The 26470-nt window shown below is 49.8% G+C and overlaps 1 protein-coding gene across 2 annotated transcripts; it reads left to right on the plus strand.

Moving 5' to 3' along the window:
- Positions 1–1359: 1359 nt before the first annotated feature.
- Positions 1360–25312, plus strand: PLAT (plasminogen activator, tissue type). Of its 2 annotated transcripts, XM_032413419.1 has the most exons (14): positions 1360–1464; positions 12710–12807; positions 13670–13712; positions 15601–15738; positions 16121–16231; positions 16754–16928; positions 17609–17700; positions 18912–19086; positions 19613–19698; positions 21060–21255; positions 21370–21506; positions 21667–21807; positions 22682–22848; positions 24160–25311. In XM_032413419.1, the coding sequence occupies exons 2-14, from the start codon at positions 12745–12747 to the stop codon at positions 24316–24318; spliced, it is 1683 nt and encodes a 560-aa protein (XP_032269310.1). In that variant the 5' UTR covers positions 1360–1464; positions 12710–12744; the 3' UTR covers positions 24319–25311. The 2 variants fall into 2 exon arrangements, with proteins under 2 accessions (XP_032269310.1, XP_032269311.1); XM_032413420.1 differs by lacking the exon at positions 1360–1464 and having other exon boundaries at positions 12715–12807; positions 24160–25312.
- The last annotated feature ends 1158 nt before the right edge of the window (positions 25313–26470 follow it).

Consider the following 26470-nt stretch of genomic DNA (forward strand, 5'->3'; position numbering starts at 1 on the left):
CCCAATGCTCTGTAGCTAACTTGACCCCCATGGTTCCCCTTTTCTATAACGGCCATTGGCAGAGCTACGGCTTGATAAAAATATAGAAACACAGTTTGACTTTGGACACGACTGCCTTATTTTCCCACCTCAAAATCAGCTCTCATTGCTTGACAAATATGAGCACACTTAGGATCAGAATCTATGAAATCTGGCCTCTCCTACAAGAGCTGGTCATCCCTCAATTTCTTCTGCCCATCTCAGCCTTCTGATCCCTCTCCTGGCATCCCTCTTGCTTCTTTCTTTCACACTGCCTTGTCTCAGCCAGACACTAACCAATAATACAGATGCCACATATTGAGCCCCGAGGTACGCCAGGGAGCTCCTGCACATGGTCACGCTCTAATCCACGCACGTGGCCTCTGATGCGCTAGCTCAGCACGACTGAAAACCCTGGCTGAGGTCACGTCCCTCATTACTGGTACCGTTGATTCAAGCCTAAGCCTCCCCTTAACCTGCTGCTTTTCCTTATCAGTCGTCTGCAGATTCTAACAGGTCAAACAGGTTGCCCATTTCTAGGAGTATTTGCATTTAAAAGCAAACTCCAGAACAGGGGAAAGTTTAAGGGATGGATAGCCAACGATAGAATTTCAGGCAAGGCTGTGCAGAAAAAGAGTTTAGACAGAGCATTGATTCAGGGCCCCCCACCTTTATTCCATAGCCCCACTCAGGGAATGCTGGAGCCGAGAAGTCCTCAGCCATCACTCTACAGGGAAGTGAAATGATCTCTCCATGATTATAGGGCGGGGCAGTGGCAGCGTGGGTGCCTGATGAAGATTTCAGGCGGGGGTACTTTCCACAGCAGAGGAGCCCTGCCCACCTTTGTTTACTGACCCCCCCCCACCCCGTTCCCCACATGCCCCAACCCTGGCACTTCTGTGCCTGGAGGGAACTGATCCACCTGTCCAGTCCTCCCACCCTCTTGTGTCCAGAGGGGCAGATTTACTGCTGGAGATTCCAGAAGAAGCCCTTGAGGCCTTGTCTGTATTTGTTTAGAACCGTAAATTCCTCTTTCCATGATAAGCTTACAGCCAGCTGATACCGAGGGTCCCATTTAGGTCATAGACTAGGGCTTTAAAGGAAGATGATTGTTAAGGTTCCGTCCAACTCCCAAATTCCTGTGATTTGATGACATCAGGATTGTGAATAATCAGGCTGGCCCTAAACCAGGTTGGGCTGTGCTGCTTCCATCAGAAACTTCCTCCCCCTCTTTATAAAAACAGGCCCGCCCCGTTGGGCTCCCTCAGGGCCCTGTCCACCGGGCATTCTCCGGCTGCAGAGAAACCCGCCCACCCAGGGCCACTGACCCCACCCCCTGCCTTGAAATTTAAAGCAGGCTGGAGCTGTGCATGGAGCGGAGGTCCTGCTAGAGCCCAGGGCTGAAGAGAAAGCTCTCCAGGGAGGGAAGGAAAGCGAGCAGTGGCGGTAAGTTGAATTCTGTGCCTCCCTGTCTGTCCATCTCCTCCTGCCTCTCTTAAAAGTCTTTCAGGCAAACTGAGCCAATAGAGGAATGCCTTAAGGAGGGACTGACTTTGTAATTCAGGCTAAAAGCGGATTAGCTAGAATCCGAGCCCAAAGGGAGCCTTCTTTTTGTATCTGCATTTCATTGGGATGGGCTGAAGCATTTTGGAGGGGCGAGGGCGGTCAGGGGAAGAGAGGATAGGAGGGATTATTTTTTGGAGAAGAAATCTCTGCAGAGTAAAGGGGAAAGTGAAAAGAATTAAAGAGAAATACTCTGAAGAGACAACAGGAGCCCCTCATGACAAAAGGGCAAAAAAACGTGCAATCAACTGCCTTCGGGATTTGTGGCTATCAGGGCCTGGAGGGTCCACGGGGTCTGGCTGCCGCCCTCCCTCAGTGAGCCCATTAAGAAACCGGGGCTGGGGATGGGGCGGGGGGTGGGGGGTGGGCGGGGGGAGTGGCGCACGACTTGCCTCCTTGCCTCAGAGCAGGATTAAGTAGGTGGGAAGTGCTGGGAAAGAGAAGGCCTCTGATCTCCCCCCATGTCCCCTACCCCCATCTCCACTGGTCAGTTTTTGCCCAGTGTGCAAGTATGAGGTCCTCTTTAAGGACTTCCAATTACAGAGGGGAGAATAACATCAATGGCTTTTCTTCCTAACTGCAGGACGCATATCAGAGCTTTCCAGATTTTCGCTGTTATTATCTTTATTTTCTTAACCTCCCTGGAGGGAGCCAGGGAAGTAGAAAAACATGCTGAGCTCCCAGGTTAACTAGTGACAAACTCAAATGCAAAGAAGTGTGGAAATGATGACTTACCTGGTGGTCAAGTCGGATTAATAATGGTGATCTCCTGCAGTGGATTGATGACAGAAGAAAATTGTGTGTATGTGTGTGTGTATTTGCAATTTCATGAACAAATTCTGCAAATACAACTAGTAAGCGGAGTCCCCTCAAAGGGGACTTCCTAGCAATTCTTGTCCACGGGCAGGAAGACTCATCCTGGGATCTAGACGCTGACTTGTCCAGAATCAATATATGACGGTCAGCCTGAGTGCTTCCTGTGAGAGCCCAGCCAGGCTCGGGGCACCAGCAGGGATTTGTGAATGTTGAAACAGAAAAAGCTCCACACCACTCATCAATTTATTCCACCTAAAGTGTTCTCAGGGATGCCAACCTCAAACCTCTGGATCTCATCAAGAATAAATGGTAGCTCCCCTCTGCCCGGTGGCTTAGTCTCTGTCCAGATTCCCTAAGACCAGCTCAGTTTATTTTGTGATGCCCCAGATCAGATACTCCTGGTGTCTGTGCTACTCGTCAGTGGCTTCATCACACGGGGTGGGGGGTGGGGAGGGACGGGACGACAGCCAGGGAGCAGCTGAGGGACAGCAGTGATTTGTGCTCATTGAGGAGAGGTTCTGGGACTCGGCTTTATTTTCCTGGGTCCCAACATGTTGAGCAGAATCATGCTCAGTACATTTCAAACTATTGTAACCAGCAGCCCGGCCATACCTAGTGACTGTACCCATCTAACGCTTTTATAAATGACTGGCTGGGACCACAGAGCATTCGGGTAAACTTACTGTCCAGGGGAGGCCTGTTACTAATCTGCAAGCAGCACCTTTTCTAGTTAGGGGGTTTTAGAGCAACTGAAGGGGCCCTTTGACGAAGATCATTTGGAAGGAGCGGTGCCAGCTTCAGGATTTCCAAAGCTTCTAAAATGTATGCAGGTTATTTTCAATCAGACAGTTGAGGGGGCAACGTGGTTCACAAGAATGGTGGTGAACTTAGCTCCAGTTCAAATTCAAAGTCCATCCACTTCTCAGAGATACTGAGTGCCTGGTGCTGAGGAAGAATTTAGGTGTTGAGTTGAAATGTTCAATTTCACTTGATTACTTGGCACCGTGCATCTGCAGTCTCAGAATAAAATTTCTACTTTCTGTGAGTGAATTTCAGCTCTGCTCTGATGAGATGGCTAGGATGGACCATGAGTGACCAGAATATTCTCTTCATTCGTTCTTTGGGTCATTAGCTTTGCATGGAGAAAAATTCTGTGCATAGTTTCAGGCTATAAGCCTCATCTTAAGCCAACCAGCTCACAAAGCTGGTAGTCTCAAATCAAACCAGATAAAAGAATGAGGACAATTTAGACTCACAGAAAGTCAGAGCTAGAAAGCATCTTAGCGGTTATTCACTCTGGTCCAACCCCAGGTCCAGCCACACAGTCTCCTAATCCTGGCTTAGTTGTCTACTTACACATAAGAAGAGCATATTTTCTTGGCGATCTTTTGTACATTCTCCTGCCTGAGAAATTGACTTCTGGAGAAGGGGGTAGAGCGACAGACAAACCTCTCGATCACCTGAAAAATAACACGTGTGCCAGTGGGGAAAACGAACCAGGTGCTAGGCACGCAGCAAGCAATGCATAAACATTCCTAAAAGGGATGCCTTGGGCAAGTTCTGGTGCCTATTACCGTCACCCAGGAAATACTAACTAGCTGTTCTTCCTATAAAACTTAATGTAATTGCATGTCCTTTGCAGCTGCCCAGCACCGTCTATGCCAACAGCCGTGATCCTGAGGGTGACTCTTGGCTAGCAGGCCCATGGTCAGGCAAGCACGGCTTGCTTACGTGATGCTCCTGACACAGGCATCCGAGGCTTGGAGAGGTTGGTTGGGGACTGATCTAGAAAACCTGATTCCCCCTTGAGCCTCTGAAGTAACCCACTTCAAGGTCAGGCTGAACCTAGATACTGAGATACCTTTATTCAAAGCCTTTTCTGTTTATTATGTGGTCACAAATATTCCATTAATTTACAACCAGACATTAGGGAATCGAAACTGAACTCATGCCCCAAAGGCTCCTCCATCCTTGGAACTTTCGGGCTTTCCGAACCATATTTCCTCCTAGGGATGCCCTCGAAGGGAGAGCCTGGGGTGTGTGAATCCTATTCCTTTGCCCAGTGGCAGGTGTTCGTGCTGAAGAGTAAGGGGCTCCGGCTGCCTGCTGCCTTTACCCTGGGCCCCAAGCTATGGTCACCTCTTGGCAATATACTCTCCGGAACACCTCTTTATTTTGTTCAACCAGCAGGTTATATAATATCAATTCCAGGAAGCCTACCTTGACCAGCCCCTTATCTCAACAAGAGGGAACTAGATCTCCCTCCTCCACATTCTACTAAGACCCCTCTTCCTCTGCATTTCCACCTTCTGTCCCGACCTCCCTGCATAGACCACAGCGCTGATCACACTGTACTCCGATCACCTAATCACTTGTCTGTCCTGTGCCTACAGTATGAGGTTTTGAGGATAGAACATAAATGTCTTTGCACCGTGGAGCCTGTGCTGGTCTGTGGTTGGTGCTCAGGAAACGTTTGATGGTGACTACGTAGAGTTGTTAAATCTTCGCCCATGAATTCAAGAAAGAAGGAAATTAGACTGAGCTGGGGCTTGAAGGAGAGGTGGGTGGGGTGGAGGACCTGATAGATGGCCCCCCAGGAGGACACCCAAAGAGGCCCTCAAGCCCCCTTGTGAGAAGTCTTTGCATGAACAGCTTGATGTCCGCTGAGGCCTGTGCAGGTAGGGGACAGGTAGGGAAGCTAAGCCCAGTAACCCGCTAGGAGTAATCTGAAGGAGAAAGACCGCCAGTCAGCTGGATCTCTGCTGGCTTTTCACATTTTGTCCTGTTCATAGAAAAGAGAAACTTGTTTTATTTTGTAGCAAGAGCCAGTGTCTGCCACCTGGGCTGTAGAGAAAAAGAGAAGTGGTTTTGTTTTGTTTTTTCTTTTTCTGGGAAGCTCCAGTTTCCTTATTTTTCTAGCCTAATGTCTCTGGTTTTTAAACATCCTCGTGGTCTTCATCAGACGGGCCTATCAGTAGCAACAGCCTGATCTTCCAGCTATCTCGGGCGCTAATTCCAGCTTCCTCTGAGAGTCCAGAGTGGGCCTGAGGTAAATAGGTCCTGGAAAGGCAAATTAAAAAAAAAAAAAAATTCAAAATAGGATAAAGGACACCACTTCATATCCAGGAACTAATGGCTCCTGTTAATACTGGTCTGTGTGTGTAGATGAAAGGCGTGAGCTTTTATATCAGTTGTAAAGAATCCGGTGGCAGGTTATCACAAGATGTTCGCATGATCTAGGAAACAGTATTTGGGTATTAATGCTTGACCACAATGGGGAACCCCATAGACGTTAGCATCTTTCTGCCTTGGTAGCTTTCGGTTGTTTTTCCAGGGAGAAGCTGTTAATTTTGGTGCTCCCGTTATTGAAGGACACTCGTGACAGTCAGTACGGTTGACCTTACCGTGCACTGGCCATTGCGTCATAGGGCCTTTGCCTGCTTCTTCTCTAATTGCTGTAATAATTCAGCAAGGTGGGAATGATTGGCCCATTAGAAAATCCAGGAAACCACACACAACCTGTGTGTCATGGCTGTGTCATGGAACTTGAAGTGAAGACTCCAGAGGCTAAGCCGCTTGCCCTGAGACATGCTGCCCTTCCCAAACAGCAACTCTGAGTGCATTAAAAACATTACGGTCCAGCAACAGGACACAGGAAGGAGTGGTGGAAAGTGTCGGCTCCAGTCCCGACACCACCTCTCACCACGTGTCTTGCCTTAGGGCCAAGGCCCTTATGCTTTTTTGAAGTTCGATTCTCTCATCTGTAGAAACAAGAGAATACTATTGCCTTAAATGATTCAAGGGTTGTAAAAGGGTTTTGTAAACTCTGCCCGGTAAGTGGTAGGTACTCAAATGCCCGCGGAGCAAGGGGCATTAATCCACATACAGCTCTCACAAACACACTGTAACATCGCTTTCCTGCGAGCCCAGGAAAACGTGGATACATTCAGAAATGATACAAGGAAAGCTTCTGATCAGTTTTCTGACTCATGGGTGTTGCAATCTGGAGGTAAACTGCAGAATTATCAAAGGATTGCGCATTTCATTGCTTTGCCGCGATGTTGGCTTTAGGGAGCGGAAGGAACGCGAGGAACTACCTTCGTGCCTAAGATGAGACACTGTTTCAGATTAACATCAGATTGCAGGGGTTGTTTAAATTCAACCTTTGGGTTTAACATTTTATTGCAATGACTAATTGCATTAGCGTTTGTCAGTTGAACCTTGTTTTTTCTTCACAGGGTAAAAAGTTTATTAGGAAAGGGTTTCTTTTGTTTTTATCCTAAAAGGAGGCAGGATGGGTTTCTGTTTTCCTAGACCCACAACCAGCTCTCCCTTATTTCCTCCTAACAACCGGGATTACCCGGCAGAGGGTGGACAGGGAGTAGATGACAGTGCTCAGTGCAGAGTTTTCGGAGTTGCCAGATTAATTTCATGTAACTCAGACACAAGTCATCCGCCTATGGTTTGAAGATGTTTTGGAGAGGATTCTGCCCTGAGTAACTAGTGAGATGGGAGGGAGCTAGGAGAGGATGCTATTCTCTTCACCTCATTGGAATGGATCAAATTAGGTAAGAAACAGACTCTTCCTCTCTTGTCCCCTCGTTATTCAAGAAGAGAGAAAATAAACTTTAACACACAGAAATTTAAGTATTGAAAAGTTAAGAATTGCCTACATGATGGCAGTTTCTGAAAATGGTTTTTATTCTGAGAGCACGGCCTCTATAAAAAGCAGGACCTGTATAAGCAAGACCGGGGCTAAGAGGCTAGTGGCCCCTGTCCTGGGCTCCATCTGGGACCCACAAAGGTGAGCTTTTGTGAGGTCCCCGCCTGTGGGGCAGGCCTCCTCCTGCCATCTTACCCCCTCTCTTGTCCCGACTCTAGTGACATGCCTTTGCTCTTCCAAGGAGTTCTGCCTTGGACCATTTCTTTTCTAATTTGTTGGCATTCATTCTGGGCCACGGTGGTTGGGGGGTGGAAGGAGGGTGTTGTTTGTTTAAAGCCATGAGTCACTTTACAGTATTGGTATTCTTGGAGACCGACTCTCTCTCAGATTTCCAGAGAGAAGCTTTGCAAAGCAATAATAACCTGAGACTCTCCCTTACCAAAGATTAAGGTAACAAACCTTGCACACAGTGTAAAATTTGATCATAGTATCAACGTACTTTTGTCTTTCCCTTGCAATTTCCTGTCTCCTCTAGCTTGCTCATATTTATGCCTTTTTCTTGCTGGCAAGAGTAAAAACTACAAGTCCTTGAGTTCTATACCAGCTGGGGCAATTGCATTGTTTGTATCTAGAACCACAGAACTTAATTGAGTGACTGTGTTTGTACAGTTCTTCTATTACAGATCACTTTGACACATGTGGTTGTGTTTAAATAAAAGTACTTATATGCATTTTTAAGTGTTTCACGGTTTATACCCGTTATATCATTTGTTCTCACAACAGCAGAAACCACAGTGTGTTAGCCCTGGAGGAAACCTCGAGAGTCCAGCCCACTTGGTTTTGCATCCCTGGGAGCTGATTTTATGTCTCAAAATATAGGCGCTTTTGGGAAAGGCAGCATATCAATTTTTACTCAGTCATTCTAACCTTATGTGAATGAGCATATCAGTCCCTTTCCGAAGGGCAGATTTTTTTTTTCAAAGATTTTATTTATTTGACAGAGAGAGTGAGAGAGCACAAGCAGAGGGAGAGGGAGAGGGAGAAGGAGGCTCCCCACTGAGCAAGGAGCCCAATGTGGGGCTCGATCCCAGGACCCTGGGTCATGACCTGAGCCGAAGGCAGACGCTTAACCGACTGAGCCCCCCAGGTTCCATCCCCGGAGGGCAGATTTTTAAGGGGGAAGATGGAGAAAGTAGGACAGTTAAGTGTCCGACTCTTGACTGCAGCTCATCATGATCTCAGGTCATTATCTCAGGGCTGCGAGATTGAGCCCCGCATCTGGGCTCAGTGGGGAGTCTGCTTGCGATTCCCTCCCTCTGCCTCTCCCTCCCCCCCCCCCCCCCGCATTCGTGCGCGCACGCATGCGTTCTCTCTCAAATAAATAAATCTTAAAAAAAAAAAAAAAGGACCATGTAAAGGCACTGCGACAACGGTTCATGTACTTTTCCCCTGGTCCTGCCTCTAGCTGTCCCGTTCCAGCGGCCTCACCCAGTGCAGACTCCACAGCTATGAATGGGTGCCCATCAATCAGCATCCCCCCATGTTACCACTGCAGAAACAAACCCTGAGTTTCTGGCTAGCATGACCATTGATTTCTCAGCCACAATGGCACACTTCCTTGGCTCTAGCAGAGTAATCCCCTCCCTGGTTACCAGTGCATTGTTCCCGTTCTTCCCTAGAACAGTCATCACTCACGGTTGTTCAGAGGGGCCAGGGAACAGAGCCACTCCAGTGCTGTCGCCAGCAGGACCCAACGCAGCTTCCAGACAGAAGGTCAGAGATGCTCTGGAAGCAGATGAGGCTTCCGCACGCAGACGTGCAGGCTGGGTCCCGCGCAAGGATTCCTGCCCATGCATCCTTGAAATCCAGGCCATGCTTTATTTGCCAGGCCCCGTGTCCTGCTTTTTTTGTTGTTTTTTAACTTGCACAGATTCTTTGTCAATTTGCCAAGCTCTGTGTCTGCTGAACTCCATCCACCAGAGAGGGTGCCTTTTGCAAATCTGCAGAAATCAACTCTGTGTGCTAGCGTGGGCCTGCCGGTGCTGGGGCCCCGGGATCTTGGGGACCACAGGCCTTATGGCCATTCCACCGTTACCCTCACACAGCGATGTTTTCAGTGATTCAGGGATTCCAGTCTAACAAAAGTGAGACATCCTGGTGGTTTTCCTTCTTCCTTCCTTCCTTCCTTCCCTATTTCCTTCCTTTCTTCCTACTTTCCTTCCTTCCTTCCTCTTCCTTCTTTTCTTGCTTTTTGTTCTCTGACTCTGGGAAACTATGAAATAGAGCAGAAGGAAGAGAACACAGAAAAAAAATAACAAGTCGTCTTTGTATTTATAGAATGAGCCTAGAAGGCCTTCTTATACTTACTCCGCACATGTCACCTCCCACCCTCCTCACCGTGAGCACAGGGTGCTTCTGCCTTTGGTGGCAGCCCGTGGTTCCTGGCGCTGGAGCCCGTCCCGGTGCTGGCTGGCCCCACGCACCTGGAGTCTGAGTCCCTGTTTCTGGTATTCGTTTTGTTCTTTGTCCAGGCGCTGCCCCCAGACCTCTACACCCACCTCTTTAATGAAGGCAAAACAAGGACACATTTTTTCCTCCTCTCTTCCTTCTTCCTTGTCTCTGGACTGCACTGTTTGTCTGCTGGCGGGATGACTCATCTCTTTGTCATCTCCTACCCCATCCAGCCTGTCCAGATGCTCTCATTGTCTCTGTGCAGCGAGATGGAGCTATGGCCTTGTGTGAGATTGTCCCTGGATCGGCTCAAGGTCCAGCAAGGCCCCAAAAAGTGGAGGAAGATAAGGACTGACAGAACAGAGGCTGTCTCGCACTCTCCCAGGAGCAGAAGACAAAAATAGACTCCTTTGCCCCTTACGCCCCTGAGTTACCAAGGGTTTTCACATGGTGCAGCTGTGGGAGCCGCAATGGAAGCCCTAAGTCATGCTCCGCCTCCCCATCTGGCCCCCTCCCCCATTTGTCCGGGGAATGCAAATGTGTCGATACTGCACTTCTCACTTTCAATGTTCCAGCATCTAGAATTGTGTTCCAGTTAGAAGGACCCAGAGGTCCTTTTGTTTTTTTTTTAGGACCCTGAATTCTTGAAATAAAACTATCTTGGTGGGCATCCAGAGAAAAAAAAAAGCAACCCCCCCCCCCCCCACTGGGGGCTTAGGCTAACGAGTTTATTGAAAGGGCTGGTTGGTTTGACAGGCAATGCTCCAGTTCCTTGTTGATGGGTGGCTCATTTACTCATTCATTGCTTCAGAATTTCTTCATAAAATCCCCAAGAGCTACCTCAAGGCTTGGCCAGGATAATAAAGGATGGGACAGTCTATATGCATATGTGAAACAGGATTAACATCCAGAGGAAGAGGGGGAATGCATTTAACAAGATCTATTTTAAAAGGTTATAGGAAATGGGATGAAATTAAGAAGGGAAATTTAAGAGGGGTTTTGGGAAATTTTGAGAAAGAGGAAATCCAGAGCAGTTCCCTGTGACCAGAAGATTCCACCAAGTGCTCTTGTTTCTGATGGGCTCAACTCCCCACTGCTCTCTTCTGAAACTTCAAGAAGCCTGTGAGCAGTAGCAAGCTTCCTCCTCCCAGTGAGAAAAAGGCCCCCAAAGAGCACACCCTACGTGGCCCCCTGCCCAGTGGGGGGGCCTTGGCACTCCAAATTAGAACAAAGGCAGATTAGATCCTGCCTTCTTTCTGTTTCCTTCACAATGGGGGAGGGAGGTGGGGCCGGGCTGTGCTGGTTGGCAAGCTGGCCCTCTGAGCCTTGCCTGCTTTTTCTCGTTGGAATCCTGTCAGCCAGCCCCTGCTGCTCCCTCCCCTCGTCCCCGGCTCCATTTGCCCTCCCCGGCTCCATTTGCCCTCCCCTGCTTGTCCCCAGCAGCCCCAGAAGAAGCAGTGGGGCATAGAGTCCTTGCACCCCCCACTCACTCTCTCTTTTTACCCTTGCTCCGAGGGGGGCCTGTGGCCAGTGACTGCATGGGCACTTCCAACAGGGAAGTTCTTTGCAAAGAAACAAAGGGGCCAGAGGCAGGCCAGGATGAAAGTTTTGGAAGCCTCTGATCTGACAGATCAGGTCCTCTGATCTGAGGATCCTTGCGATGGGGGAGGGGTGGGACCCAAAGTTGTTGTGACTGAAGGGAAATGAGTCAAGGGAAGAAATGCCCTGATTTAATTCTTGTGGACAAAGGAGTGAGTGGGCCTGCCAGACCACAAAATAACACCCCGACCAACTAACCTAGTTTAAGCTGCAGAGGGCAAGATCGCTGGGGAAACTGGGAATTTGGAGTCTGGGAAGATCTGAGTCTAAAGACCAAAAGCCAGATGCCTCTGTTCCTTTCTGCCAATTTGCACTTTGCCGGGCCTGTCTATAAAATAAGAGACAGACCTTCCAAGGGAGCAGTGGGGGGCGGGAGGGGCGAGAGCTGGGGCAGAGGAGCATTTCCTGTGTGGGACAAGGAGGCGTGGAAGTTCTAAGCGCAAGAACCGAGATTATCGGAGGTAAGTTGGCTCTGTGAGGTGCCGGCAGTAGAATCCCTATGGTGTCCTCTGAAAAAGTTTCAGAGGGGACATTTCTGTGGTTCCACCTAGTTGACCCCAGGGCAGGAACTCACTTTGAGCAAACCAAACTGGGACACTGGGTCCCTGGGCTGCCAAGAAGCACCAGGGATGGTCTCACTATTCAGCCCACAGAGAACTCTGGGCAAGACAATCTCCTAGCCACCTGTGTCTATTGATGGATGAATGGATACACAAGACGTGGTCTATACAGACAACAGAATCTTAGTCAGCTTTAAAAAGGGAGATTTGGAGGCACCTGGGTGGCTCAGTCGGTTAAGCTTCCGACTCTTGATCTCATCTCAGGTCTTGATCTCAGGGTCATGAGTTCAAGCCCTACGTTGGGCTCCATGCTGGGTATAGAGCCTACTTTACAAAAAAAAAAAAAAAAAAAGGAGATTCTGACACATGGCTCCACATAGATGAACCTTGAGAAGAGTATGCAAAGTGAAATGAGCCAGTCACAAAAGGACACGTACTCTTATGATTCCACCTATATGAGGAACCTAGAGAGTCGTCATAGGCATAAAGACAAAGTATTCTACTTTCTGGTGGTTGCCAGGGGAATGGGGAGTTACTGTTTATTGGGTGCAGAGTTTCAGTTTGGGAAGATAATAAAGTTCTGCAGAGGGACGGTAGTGATGCTTGCATAACAATGTGAACGTGCTTAATGCCACTGAACTGTGCACATAAAAAGGGTTAAGATGGTCAACTTTTATGTATTTTACCACAATAAAAAATATATACAATTAAAAATATCTTCCGGGGCGCCTGGGTGGCTCAGTCCATTAAGCGTCTGCCTTCGGCTCAGGTCATGATCCCAGGGTCCTGGGATCGAGCCCCACGTCGGGCTCCCTGCTCAGTGGAGAGTCTGCTTCTCCCTCTCCCTCTGCCTACTTGTGCTCTCTCTCTATCTCTCTGTCAAATAAATAAATAAAATCTTTAAAAATATCTTCCAGACATCCATGGGAGCTGATGCTGGAGGGATTGGCCATGATCAAGTCATAGGTTCTTGACCTTTCCATACTCCTTGATCTCTCGATCACACGATGAAGTTTTTTTTTCCCCCTTCCTCTTCCAGAATTTAAGGGACACTCTGAAGGAACGGTGAATACAATGAGGAGAGAGCTGGTGTGCGTCCTGCTGCTTTGTGGAGCAGCCCTCACCTTGTCCAGCCAGGTAGGAGGGCAGTTCAGGTCTGCCCCGAGCCTCGAGCCCGTGTACCCTCAATGGACTCAGGAGCCCCAAAGTGGGGTTCTGTCAGAGTGCAGAGGTCAGCAGTTACGGAGCGCAGTGCACACACTCCTCTCTGTGTAGGATGCTCAGGATTCAGGGTTCCGGGCGCAGAACCCTAGGCAGTTCTTCTGACTTGGGCAAATAGTACTTAATCCTATTCCACTGCTACTGCCTGCCTTCTTTGGAGCTATTTTTAAAGAATGTGTTTGAATTCATCCATAAAGCATCTAAAAAAGATTGTGCACAAGCCGTGAGCCCTGGAAGCTGGCAAGCTGACCTAGGCTGCTTACTATCTACTTGGGATGGAAGCCATACTACGGACATGCTCTCTAAAAACGCCCAGCGAGCAAGGGCACCATGGAGGGCCCGATGAGCAGTACCTGCACAGTGAGATTTTAGAGAGAGTTGGAGGGGACGGAGGCGGGCTACAACTCCACTAACCCCTTGTGGCTATTTAAATTTAGAATTAAATGCAATTAAAAATTCAGTTCAGTCGCACTAGCCCCATTTCAAGTGCTCAGTCACCACATGTGACTAGTGGTTACGGTATTGGACAGCACAGGTATTAAAGATTTTCATCACTCAGAAAGCTATTTTGGCAGCATTGCTCTTTCTAGAAGGGGAGGACAAATTAGAAAAGAAGGCAAGAAGTGGACATTGCACCTGGGGCCAGCTACCCGAGGGGGAATCTTCAGGGCAGGTGGCATCTGACTGGGGGTGTGTACGCGGTCTCTGGATCAACCACGTTTATTCCTAACACACCCAGCATGGGCTGATCCTTCCTCCACCACTGGTTGCTTTGCAGGAAATCCACACCCGATTCAGAAGAGGAGCCAGATCTTACAGAGGTAAGGTGAAGCTGAGGTGGAAGGGGGTCTATGGAAGCAGGAAGCAGAGTCAGGGCTTAGGAGCTCAGGGTGCTCTAGGCGCTGTCTCGGATTTATCTTCCACCACACCCAGCTTACGTAAGCTGTGTGAAGGTGAAATTTTGCAGGGTCATTCTGTAAAGATGCCTGCGTCACCCCCCAGCCCTTACTCATTCACCTAGTTAGCTAAGGCCAGGTTGTGAGAGGACAGGAACAGGCGTGCCCTCAAGGAGTCCGGCTGTCAGGGAGTCACAGAGCTGGTGGGAGCCTGCCAGCTCAGTGGCCCGAAGCCCTGTTACACAGGTGACAAGACAGAGCCAGAGATTGAGCGACTGGCCCAAGGCCACACCGAGGCCAGGCTGCAGCTGCACTGGTCCTCCAGGGTCCTTTTCTGGGCTGTGAGCCCCACCCCGCCAGAGTCCACCTGGCATCTTTGTTAACTGCCATCTCCGTGCTTCCACGTCTTCTGGTTGGTAAAACTGGAGTAACGAACCTGGGTTACCTCACAGAAGTTCCACAGGTGTGGAAAGACTTTTCACTCTAGAGTCGACTCTAGAAACCTGAGGAAATCGCCATGAGCATTAGGTAGGATTCCAAAAATAAAACATGCTAGCAGCCAGATTGTCTTGACTCTGGTTGGAAGAACTCTGGGGCCCAGCTTCACATCTAAACCTACCAATTTAGGACCCTCATTTCTTGTCCTTCATGACCTAGTTCCTTTGGCTCTGGAAGGCTTTGCAACACCTCTTTTAAAGTGGAAGTATGCTGTAACTTTTTTTTTGAGAGAGAGAGAGAGAGAGCGAGAGCGAGTGCATGCGTACACGCGTATACACACATGCACACACACACCCACATACATGGGGGGTGGGGGGAAGCGCAGAGGGAGAGGGAGAATTTTCAGCAGGCTCAAGAGGGCCCAACGTGGGGCTCAATCTGAGACCCTGAGATCATGACCTGAGCCAAAACCAAGAGTCAGACGCTTAACTGACTGAACCACCCAGGCGACCCAACGCTATACTCTTAATGCCTTTGCTGTAGAATAGCACAGCATTTCCGACAAGGGTATCCTGGCCCCAGGGGACCCTCAAAAGAAACAATAGTATTATTTACAGTGAGCATGTGTCACTTCTTTAATTCATGAAAAGTTGAAGATTTCTTAAGTTGGCATTCTGGTTTGCAAACAGAGAGAGGCAAAGAGGGCTAGAATATCCGTGCGAGTACTTAGACCGTTTTCACTATATCAAAAATACCAGTGAGAGCAGCACATTCCCCACACAGAATAAGATGTGAATTTTCTTTTGGGCTAGCAATGCGTCATTTCAGTGTGGTAACACTCATGTGGATCAATAACTCTGGTAGGCAATTATATACGTGTGCATATTTCTGATGAATTAAAATAAAAATTAGGGGCACCTGGGTAGCTCAGTCGGTTGGGCATCTGCCTTCGGCTCCGGTCATGATCGCAGGGTCCTGGGATCGAGTCCCACATCGGGATCCCTGCTCAGCAGGAAGCCTGCTTCTCCCTCTGCTTCTCCCCTCCACTCCTGCTCACCCTCTCTCTCTCTCTCAAATAAATAAAATCTTAAAAAAATAAATAAAAACATAAAATATAATGAAAAAGTAGAGTATTACTTAGTAAATGCATTTTGATAGATAAATTCTTCCGAGATGAGGGCCCCGCCAAGGAAGAGCAATAAAAGCGGTCTTTGGTGACAGATTCGCAGGTGTGTGTTGTCTTCGGGCCGGGAGCAGGGAAGGGATGAAGGATGGGTTGTATGACAAGGGAGTGAGGGACTCTCAGTAGGACCCGCGGTGGGGCGGCAGCGTTTGGGGATCGTGCCCTCAAGAGGCCGCCTGTCCCTCGTTCTAGTGAGCTGCAGAGACGACAAGACGCAGACGCTGTACCTGCAGAACGAGGCGTGGCTGCGCCCGGGCCTGCGGGGCAACCGCGTGGAGTACTGCCGCTGCGTGGCCGGCCGCGTGCACTGCCACTCGGTGCCCGTCAGGGGTACGTACGCGCGCCGCCGAAGCTTCGAGCACCCGCGCCCCGCTCTCCGGCCCGCGCCCCGTGTGTCGCCGGCCCCGCGGGGGCGCAACTTCAGAGGGAGGTTCGGGGCGTGCTGGGCCTCAGGCTAAGGTGGAGGCGCTGAGCCGGAGAGTGAGACTGACCTGGGGCCCTCGCCTTCTCCTGTCTGGCCCCAGCTTCCTCGTCCGTCAAATGGGGAGAATGGGCGCACCTACCTCACGGTTTGCTAAGGGAAAAGATAGCTCCTTTTGTCAACTGCCGAGACTAGTGCCTGGCAGGCGGAGCTCTCTCCTCAGATCCTAACTCCTATTATCCTTGGAACTGCTGTGAAAGTGATTGGGGCTTTCTTGTTTGTCCTTGACAGTTTGCAGCGAACAGAGGTGCTTCAATGGCGGGGCGTGTCGGCAGGCTCTCTACTTCTCAGATTTTGTCTGCGAGTGTCCTGAAGGCTTTTTGGGGAAACGCTGCGAGATAGGTGAGTGGTGGGTGGGTGGTGTGAGAAGAGGGCCAGAATCCCAGGTCTTCCCAGAAGGAGAGGAAGTGTGTGGTGACGGGGGCAGGGTGGGGACAGGGAAGGGTCCTCCAAGGGTCCGTTAGGAAGCCAGAGTGCTGGGCGCGGCGGGCAGAGCCTTGGGTGCCAAGCTGGGGTCTGCCTGGGGGACCCTGGCCACCCCTTGTACCTCCTGCGCCCCAGAAGCTTCAGCAGCCAGCCCGCCTGGCTGGTTTGGGGTGACGACAGAGCAGACGTGAAACCCCTTTGGAAAACTAAATGACAGAGGGGGGAATGCACATGGGAGGCGTCACGTGTTCTGTTTTCTCTCTTTTTTTAAAGATTTTATTTATTTATTTGAGAGAGAGAGGGAGCACGAGTGGGGTGAAGGGCAGAGGGAGAAGCAGACTCCCCGCTGAGCGGGGAGCCCGATGCGGGGCTCGATCTCGGGAGTTCGGGATCATGACTGAGCCACCCAGGTGCCCCATGTGTCCTGTTGTCAATCAGATGCCAGTGCCACGTGCTACAAGGACCAGGGTATCACCTACAGGGGCACGTGGAGCACCGCGGAAAGCGGGGCCGAGTGTGTGAACTGGAACAGCAGCGTGCTGGCCCTGAAGCGCTACTCGGGCCGGAGGCCCAACGCCATCCAGCTGGGCCTCGGGAATCACAATTACTGCAGGTGCGGGGCCCCCCTTCCCGCGTGAGCTCGCTTCCTGCTGGGGAGGAGCGGCCAAAGCTGGGGACACCACCGGGGGCTCATCAGGCGGCGGGCTCCACGGAAACAGAACGGGCGCCTTCTCTACCGATGGAGCGACGTGCACGGAGGGCGCGGGGGGCGCGGGGGGCGTGGGGCTGGCCCGTCTGGAGCCTGTGGGCAGGCCCACGGGTTGCGAACTCACACGGGCTTGGCTGTCGCGGTCTGGAGGCAGAGGTCTTCCCAGCTTTTGCCCCGACAGCCTTCCGCAGGCTGGATGAGGCTGCCACATGATACGGGATAATCTCCTCTACTTGAGGTCCGCTGATTGCGGCTGTTAACCCTAGCTACAAAATCTCTTCTCGGCGGCAGCTGGATTAGCGTTCGATTAGATAACTGGGCACTTAGAGCCAAGTTAACCCATAAAACTAACCACCACAGGCCAGCCCTTGTCAGCATGGCTTCTGTGCACACCTCCTTAAAGCATACTTAGTCTCCGAACGCAGACGGTAGCTAAGTCATACTTCCACCCAGCATGAGCCAGCTCCCCGGTGGACCGCCCAAAGTGCACTGACCTTTTCCCCAGAAGAGGTTGCAAAGTCTTTGGGTCTCAGAGGGAGGCTTCACTTGTCACCTCCCCCGGCCTTCCCTGGCTGCTTTTTCAGAAACCCGGACGGGGACTCAAGGCCCTGGTGCTACGTCTTCAAGGCGGGCAAGTACAGCAGTGAGTTCTGCAGCACGCCAGCCTGCCCCGAGGGTAAGTGCTGCTTGCCCACCTTCCCCAGCAGCGTCCCCGGAAGTAGAGTCTAGGAGGACCAAGCTGATTGTGTTTCTACAACTGAGGAGACTAAGGAGTGGGCTGGTGGTTCATCATTTTGGTTGCAGAGGGAAGAAAGTCAGGAGACTTAGGTCCTCACCCGGGCCTGGCCTCTAACTAGCGGTTGGACCTTGAGCTGGCCTCTTTACCCCCCGGACCCCCCATTTCCTCATGTACAGAGGAGAAGGGGGGCTGCATTGGTGGTTTCCAGTCCTTTTGAGGATGAATGGAGATGCTCCCTTTTGTGATTGATGGGCCTTTTTCTCAATCTCTTTCTCTTTAAGATGTTTAATATGAGAAGATTTTCCAAATTCAAAAATACTAAATTATAAAAAAGCACTATGAACTCTGTGGTGCTTTTACAAATAATGATATCCCAATAGTATTAAAAATGTTTTAAAGTTCTAAATATTCATATACAATAATAATGTGTCTTCTGCCTACAGGTAAGTCTGACATACCTGTGAATTTGAGGACTCTATAGTAATTCTAAAGCATCCTCTCCCTTCCCAGGATCAGTAAATTGGGACTCACTAGTCTAGGTGGCCTTAAAGATCGCTTTAATTATGCTGTTTATAGTGGTACACTCTGCCAGTTTCAAATGGGGAGAAAGGAGGCTAAAATGGGGCAAATCGGTGAAAATAGGCAGCATCCGTAGGTCCGTATTCTCTCTTCCTGCTCAAGCCCAACAAACCCTTCAGAGCACTGCAGACAAAATCTGAGAAACTGGGGCCTCTGACATGTCCCTCCACTGAAGAACTCTGCTTTGCCACAACCTGTCAAGTATAAGTAAGGAAACACCCAGTTACTTTCAAAGCAGCTCCAGCAATAATCACTACTAACTGGGCATAGACCCTTCCTGCCGAACGTGAACAAACCCTCAGGATCTCTCAACACAGCAAACCAGGCAGCCGCATCCAACCGATGAAAGTTGGCCCCCCAACTGAAAGCCATTTACCATCCCTATGTCAAAGGCCTTGAAGGAGGAGGAAAGAGGGGAGGCGGGATGGTATCTCCTCCCTCCTAGGGGCAGGCTAACTGCCTTCATCCTCTCAGGCCAGCAGCCCCGCTCGAGCCCTGCTGCAAACCCTGACTCGCCTGCTATAGCATTTAATTGGTTTTGTTTCAGTTTGAGATTTCTTCTGTTCCAGAAAATAATGAGGACTGCTACTCTGGTAAAGGGTTAGCATACCGTGGTACCTACAGCCGCACCACGTCTGGGGCCTCCTGCCTCCAGTGGAATTCTGTAGTCCTAAGAGGCAAGTTCTACACAGCGTGGAAGACCGATTCTCAGGCCCTGGGCCTGGGCAACCACAATCACTGCCGGTACGCAGCACCGGGTCCGTGGGGTTCATGTCTGGGCAGAAGGCAGCACTGGGACGTGGGGTAGGAGATTTAATGCCTCAAGTTACATGAAAGACCCAGTGGGTGGGAAGGAACCATGGGTATTCTCTAGTCACACCTATTCACTTGCTAGAATAACACCTATTATAAAGAGGGAAGTTCACCAGTTTGTCAGCCCACATCCCACGTTCGAGGTACTGTCCCATAGCCACTTAGTCCTCATCGGTTCTGTTCTTGTCTGGCTCCTTTCTCCCAGGGAATCACAAGAATGTCCTCACAGCACAGCTCACAGTCCCTCCCAACATCCCTGTGAGAGGGGAATGTTGTGTTGCTGATAGAAAAACAAAATTAAAGTTGTTTTCCGCTGGTGAGATCTCGGACAGAGCCAAGTTCAGAACTCAGGCCCCTCCTTCCCAGCTCATTGTTTTGCCATTGGTTTACTGAGCCTCCTTCTGCTCTCACGTGGCTTCTGATGTGCTTGAAAACCTTAAACTCTCTTATCATCTAGGAACCCAGATGGGGATGCCAAGCCTTGGTGCCACGTGCTGAAGGACCGCAAGTTGACGTGGGAATACTGTGACGTGCCCCAGTGCTGTAAGGGCTGGCCCTTGGCCACCTCCCGCTGCCCAGCCCCCCTTACTGACCATTCCCTCTGCCACTTCCTGTGTCCTCACAGCTGTCTGGTTCAGACTGTGTAGCTCCCAGATTTTCAGGAAGGCCTTGGTGGGGGAGTTTCCATGACTGAAGCAATGGCGGGATGACAACTCTCTGGGCAGCTGTTCACTTCCCATGCACGAGGGTGACACAGAGGGGCAAAACGAAAGAGCAGAACTGGCCAGTTTCTCTTAGAATTCATTAGGCTCTGAACTTCTCTCTCCAGATGCCTTTATTAATGATCGATGATGAGGTCGTGGTGAGCATGGAGGAGGATAGCTCACATATATGGCTCCCTAGATAACCAAGTGCTCTCATAGCGTTCTCCCGACAGTGTGGTGAGAGGCAGTCTTCCTGTCTTCGGTTTCTGGATGAGGAAACCAGCTCAGAAGTCACATGGCCTGCCCAAGCTCACTGGGCTCCGAGTAGCAGAGCCCGGGTCTGACGTCCTCTGACCCCACAGCTGCTACTTCTGCTGTGAACTCTTCTTCCAACCTTTCTCACAGAGCCCGTTTCACACAGGGGACCTGGGTGGGTGGAGGGAGTGGAAGATGGAGAGGAAATTCAAGTTGGCACATTTTGCTAAAAAACTTTAGTTTAGAAATTGTCTGAGAATAGATTAGTATTAGTCCGTTCCTGTGAACACACACATTAGCCAGAATGTTTCTCAAGGAACATAGTACCTAACTGGGCAGGTAAGACACAAACTACCAGTGGACTCACAACCAAGGCCATGCATGGCGCGTCCTCACTGAGCCGTACCGGTGAGCCCGCTCGGAGCCGGTGGGCTGGGAGTGTGAAGAAAGCTCCATGAGGAGGTGGGATTTCGCCTAGGCCTTGAAGGACGGACAGGGTGCAGTAGATGGAAAAGAAACAGGGTAGACATTCTCCAGGAGGGAGTTGCAGGGCCGCGTTATTTCTGAAGCCAGGAGGCGGGTGCAGGAAAAAACGGGGGGTAATGAAGCATGGCAGAAAGATCCCATTTGGAGTCAGACAAATCTGGGTTCTAATCCGGGGGCCGCTGTGACCTTGGGCAAAAATTTCCCAGCCTCTCTGAAGTTCAGTGTTGTGAGGGTGAAAGATAGTGTATGTGCAATGGTCGGTGTGCACTATGTACCCAACAGATGGGAGCTGTGGTTTTCGTTAGCGCGGACACTGTTCTGTCCCTCTGTGTAGCCTGGACACGAGCAGTAAGCCTGTGGAAACTCGGGGTTCCAAGAGGGGAAACCAAGATAGGTGCTCAAGGAACGCACCCAAGGACCGCAGGTCTGATCTCCCTTCTCCGTCCTTTCCTCTCCCAGCCACCTGTGGTCGGAGACAGTACAAGCAGCCGCAGTTTCGCATTAAGGGAGGACTCTACACAGACATCACGTCCCATCCGTGGCAGGCCGCCATCTTTGTCAAGACCAGGAGGTCACCAGGAGAGAAGTTTTTTTGTGGGGGAATACTGATCAGTTCCTGCTGGGTCCTGTCCGCTGCCCACTGCTTCCAGGAGAGGTAGGGACTTCGGAAAACCCAGTCAGTCTCCCTAGACTTTGAGGCCTTGAAACCGGGGCCCGTTAGAAGAAGCCTCATAGCGAGCAGCGCGTCCTAAGGCTCTTTCTCCATTAGGTACGATGCCCACCACCTTAGGGTGGTCTTGGGCAGAACATACCGAGAGGTCCGTGGAGAGGAGGAACAGAAATTTGAAGTTGAAAAATACATCATCCATGAGGAATTTGATGACGACACTTACAACAACGATATTGGTGAGATGTCCTATGCCCCCTGCTCCGGATGACACGACACACACCCACCCATGTGCATCCGCACCTCGGCCTTCCACACCCTCGCCCTCTCCTTCATCTTCCTCCCCTCCAATCAGATGAGCGTCACATGGGGCTTATTCTCTTCTCGCTCTCCTCCCAGTCCTGCTGAAACTGAAGTCGGAGTCACTACACTGCGCCCAGGAGAGCGACGCCGTCAGCACCGTGTGTCTCCCCGAGGCCAACCTGCTGCTGCCCGACTGGACAGAATGCGAGCTGTCTGGCTACGGCAAGCATGAGGCGTGTAAGTGGAAGGAAGTCTCGGCCCCATCCTGTCTGTCTGCAGGACAGCGGGGCGTGCAGTTATTGAGAGGAAAAAGTCATGAGAAAGTTCTAGCCCTGGCTCAGGCACTGATGCTGTGTAAATGTAGGCAAGTTCCCTGCAGACCGAGAACCCATCGTCTGCCTGCCCCACCTCTCGGGGTCACTGTGCAGGTCAAGAAAGGGGTGAAAAGTACAAGTGCTTCGAAGGGCCTAAGATTGCAGGAAGGTTCTGATAAGAAGTGGAGGCCGGTGATGAGGGTGTGGGGCTCTTGCGCCTCTCTGGTCATGCAGGCCCGAGTCCACACCCTAGATCTGCACCTTGTAGCGGTGGGACCCAGGACGTGGGTTTTTATGTTACACGGCTCCGAGCCTCGGCCCCCTCGCTGGTCACATGGGGGTAGAATTGCCTACCTCCTTAGATTATGAGAATTGAATGATAGTAGGTTAAGCCAGTGGTTTTCAGCTGGGGTGTTTTTGCTCCCCAGAACACAATGGCCATGTCTGGAGGCATTTTTGCTTGTTACAACTCAGGATGGAGGTTTATACTAACATTTAGTGAGTCGAAGCGAGGGGGGCTGCCAAACACCTGCAGTGCACAGGACAGCCCCCCTCAAAAAAATGATCTGGCCCCAAACGTCAGTAGCGCTGCTCCTGAGAAACCATGGGCTAACCTCTATAAAATAGCTGGTTTTGTCGGTCAAAACGATATTGACAATATTTCGTAGGCTTCAGCCTCATCGATCTGAAAGCTGGATCCAAGTTAGCCATTATTAGAAACGTCGGCTTCCTCCTTCTAAAAGGTTTACAAATAACTTTCCCTAAAACGGTCAGCTATCTTCCCTTCTCTGTTTCAGCTTCTCCTTTCTATTCTGAGCGGCTGAAGGAGGCTCACGTCAGGCTGTACCCGGCCGGCCGCTGCACATCACGGCATCTGTTCAACAAAACCATCACGAGCAACATGCTGTGCGCCGGAGACACGCGAAGTGGCGGGGACCAGGCAAACCTGCACGATGCCTGCCAGGTAGACACGGGGGTCTCGCCCACCCGAGGGGAAAAGTGGTCCTCGGCCCACAGGTTCCTAAGCAAGACAAAAGTTACAGCCCGAACGGATGCGTTCATCTTGGTGAGGCGCTGGCGATTCTAGATGAGGGCCTCAATGAAATAACACAATCAGAGAGAGATCAAAGTTACCCAAACCTAAGAAATGTAAACTGCAGGAAATGTCCCCAATGTCTACACCGGAAACTCCACCTGATTCAGGGTTTCCTGTAAGCCCAGGCAATTGATCAACTATTGAAGTGATGGGTAAAGCAACACAAACGAAGCAATTCTTGACTTCTGGAGGGGCTGGAGAATTGGAGTCCGCCATGTAGGGGTGGGGAGGAGAAGCTGCAGCTTGCCGGGGAGTATGACCCAGATGATTTGTGAGAAAGAAGTTTTAAAAACTCATATCAGCCCGAATATGAGGTTTTTCGCCTGGGAAAGCAAACTATTTCAGGCTCTCTGTGTTGGCCCCCTTGTCAGAGTCGGTACTTCTATCTCATGATAACAGGGCACGGGCATGGGACACACACCCACCTGTGGTATTAGGACCTAAATACAACCAAGGCACCGTTATTGATGAGACATTTTCGAGCCTACAGTGTGCCAAGCTCTCCATCGAGGGGCTGGGGGTTAGAGGGGAAACAAAAAGAGGGAAGCGGGGCTCTTCCATTGAAGACTTTGTGGGCTTTGTTCTTATAAGGTAAATCATATCAGCATTTTCCCTTCAGTTCCTTGACAACCTTTGTCTCTTTTTGAATGGTTTCTTCAGAAACCTCAGCTGTACCCCTAGCTCAACAGTCATAAAAAGGTTGTATGTAAAGTGAAACCATGATCTGCAAGCTTCAAGTTAAAAACAAAAACAAGAGATCATTTTGATTCAATAAGACAATAACAGCCAACAATTACCAAGAGTTTTACAAAATGTCATGCTTTCTCCCAATTAATTCCCATAACAACCTCCCATACAGTAGATAGTATGATCCCTATCTTCGAGATAAGAATACTGAAGCACAGTTAGCCTAAGGCCACACAGCTAGTAAGTGGTAGAGTTAAAAGGAGGGCTGTGGCCTGAAATATCTGAGCAATTATCTCAATTCTACTTTGCAGTGTAGATACAGCGTAATTGTCTACAGGATCAAGATCATCGAGATAAAAATTTCCCTCTCTGAATTTTGAATAATACAACAATTAGCACTACAGATATTAACCCTAACTTCCCCCCCCCCCCCCCCCCCCCACAAAGAGTCTGTGTTTTTTGCAAACAACTAACCTGTTCTCTCTATTGCAGGGTGACTCAGGTGGCCCCTTGGTGTGTATGAAGGACAACCGCATGACTCTGGTTGGCATCATCAGTTGGGGCATTGGCTGTGGGCAGAAAGATGTTCCTGGTATATATACCAAGGTTGTTAATTACCTAGACTGGATTCAAAACAATATGCGACTGTGACCAAGGACATCCAGTTCCCTGAAATCACTGGAGACCCTCCTTCCTCTACTTCAGAAGACACACTAAGGCGGAGTGCTTCTTTATAGAGCTGAGCCATCACACAGTACAAGTGGATGGCAGGGCAGGGGGAACCCATAGGAGAGGGGAGAGGATAGGTTTTAATAGGTACTTCCCATTTTAGAAGTTTTCAGGGGTTAAGATCTGATTTCAGAATATAGTTTGTCAGCCGAGAAGACAGATAAACGCCAACCCCTCCTGGAATACCACCATCTAAGGCAGAAGAGAGGGAGAAGAGAAGCCCAACCTCCTGATCTGTCACCACGAGCAGCTTTGGAAATGGGACCACAAAGATAAAAGCATGTCTCAATAGTAAAAAAGTAACTAGATCCTTCAGGAAGGAAGGATTGCATTAGAAATGGAATGTCTATTTATAGTCACAAGGAAGCCCAACAGGCGCCTCCTAATAAGGGATGGGCTGGCTGGCCAGGTCATGTTTCTCAACACCACCTTTTAAATCAAGTATTTGGCTTTTCCCTTTCTCCACTTTACAGCTCTTGGAAGGAAATCTTTTTGTGTATAGTGTAAATCTTTTTTTCTTTATAATAAAACAGGAGACTGGTATCATTTTAGTAACTGGTAAACTAGGCTTTAGTATATTTATATCAGTCCATTTTAGTTTTTACTTTGTTGCCACGCCCCTGTATTATACTGTGCTGAAATAATAAATTCAGATTATTTTTCACATATTTTCCCAAATCAGAGTGGGATAATTTTGTTACACTTGCAGTATCTCACAGCTCATTTATTCTTGTTACTCACGGTCACATTTTAAAAATCATCTCAAGTATTTCCTTTCATTCATTTGGCATATGCAGAATACTCGCTGCATACAAGGCAATGTGCTAGGTGCTGCAGACAGTAAAAAGGGGGAGGGAGGCAGTTCTCGGTTTGACAGGAAAATAAGATAAAGAAATACCCAGGTAGAACAGAGATGGGTCACAAAAACAGCGGAGAGAAACTTTTACTTTTCAGTTGCAGGAAGTATGAGGGAATCTTAAGGAAAAACAGAAGTAGGGCTTTCAAAAATTGGGCGAGATCTGGACTGGTGGGGAGGAGGTGTGGGCAAGGCATCCTTGGGACCAGGAATGTCACTGCATGGAAATACAGAGATCTGGAGAGGAAGAAGGGCGGTGGGAGTATGGGGAAGGATTTTGTACAGGTTGTCGGAAGTGAAGGTCATGAAGAGTGTGGGTAGGAACTTAGATTATGGTGCTTTGAATGCCAAACTGAGTTTTGGACTTAATTCTAGAGGCAACAGGGAGCCACTGGGGCTTGTGCGTAAGAGAAGTAATGAACGGAGCATGCCCCGGGGAAGAAGAACCCCAAGGGGGATGGAATGAAAGCAGACTGGGTATGCAGACTCCGTGGACCACAAGTGAGGTAGTAGAAAGGAGAAGCAAGGGGGTACGAAGAACAGAAGCACGACCTTGCTGGCCAGCATAACAACATCCCACTGTTGGTCGGCCTAGAAGCTAGTATTGGCCATTTTCTTCCCATTCCATTTTCCTTCCCTGTTCGTCTGAAAGAATTAACTCCCAGACCGTGGGGCGCCTGGCTGCCTCAGTCAGAAGAGCATACAGCTCTTGATCTCGAGGTTGTGAGTTCGAGCCCCGTGAGGGGTGTAGAGATTATTTAAATAAATAAAACTTAAAAAAACCATGAATTCCCAGACCAGTCCACACTAGTATGTTACTTCAGGATGGGGCTTTCTGCTTCTCCTAGGCTACTTTCTTAACTAGAGCTGCAGCTCCTGTTATCACTGCCACCCCAGATCCAAGAATAAATCTGAGGGGGCTTGCTGTTGGATATATGCAGCAGTTTCCTGGAGAGGAGAAAAGGTGGTTGCAGTTGTCTCTCTCTTGAAAGGCTGTGAGAACTGCTCAGTTTAGAGGTTCTTAGAAGAAAAGTACATAGTTTCAGCTCACAGAAGAGACTCTAAAGCCCACGAGCTTGAGTTAGAGGGGAGCAAAACCCAAACTTCCCTGAAATCTGCAAGCCCCCGGGGCAGTTAAATAGATGCAGATCGCAGAAACTGAAGCCACAGATTCCTCCACCTTAGACCTCTCCCGCACAAGTTTCCCGTGCAAGTGGC

The sequence above is a fragment of the Phoca vitulina genome, unplaced genomic scaffold (assembly GCF_004348235.1).
Source record: "Phoca vitulina isolate PV1807 unplaced genomic scaffold, GSC_HSeal_1.0 scaffold15, whole genome shotgun sequence".
Classification (NCBI taxonomy): Eukaryota; Metazoa; Chordata; class Mammalia; order Carnivora; family Phocidae; genus Phoca; species Phoca vitulina.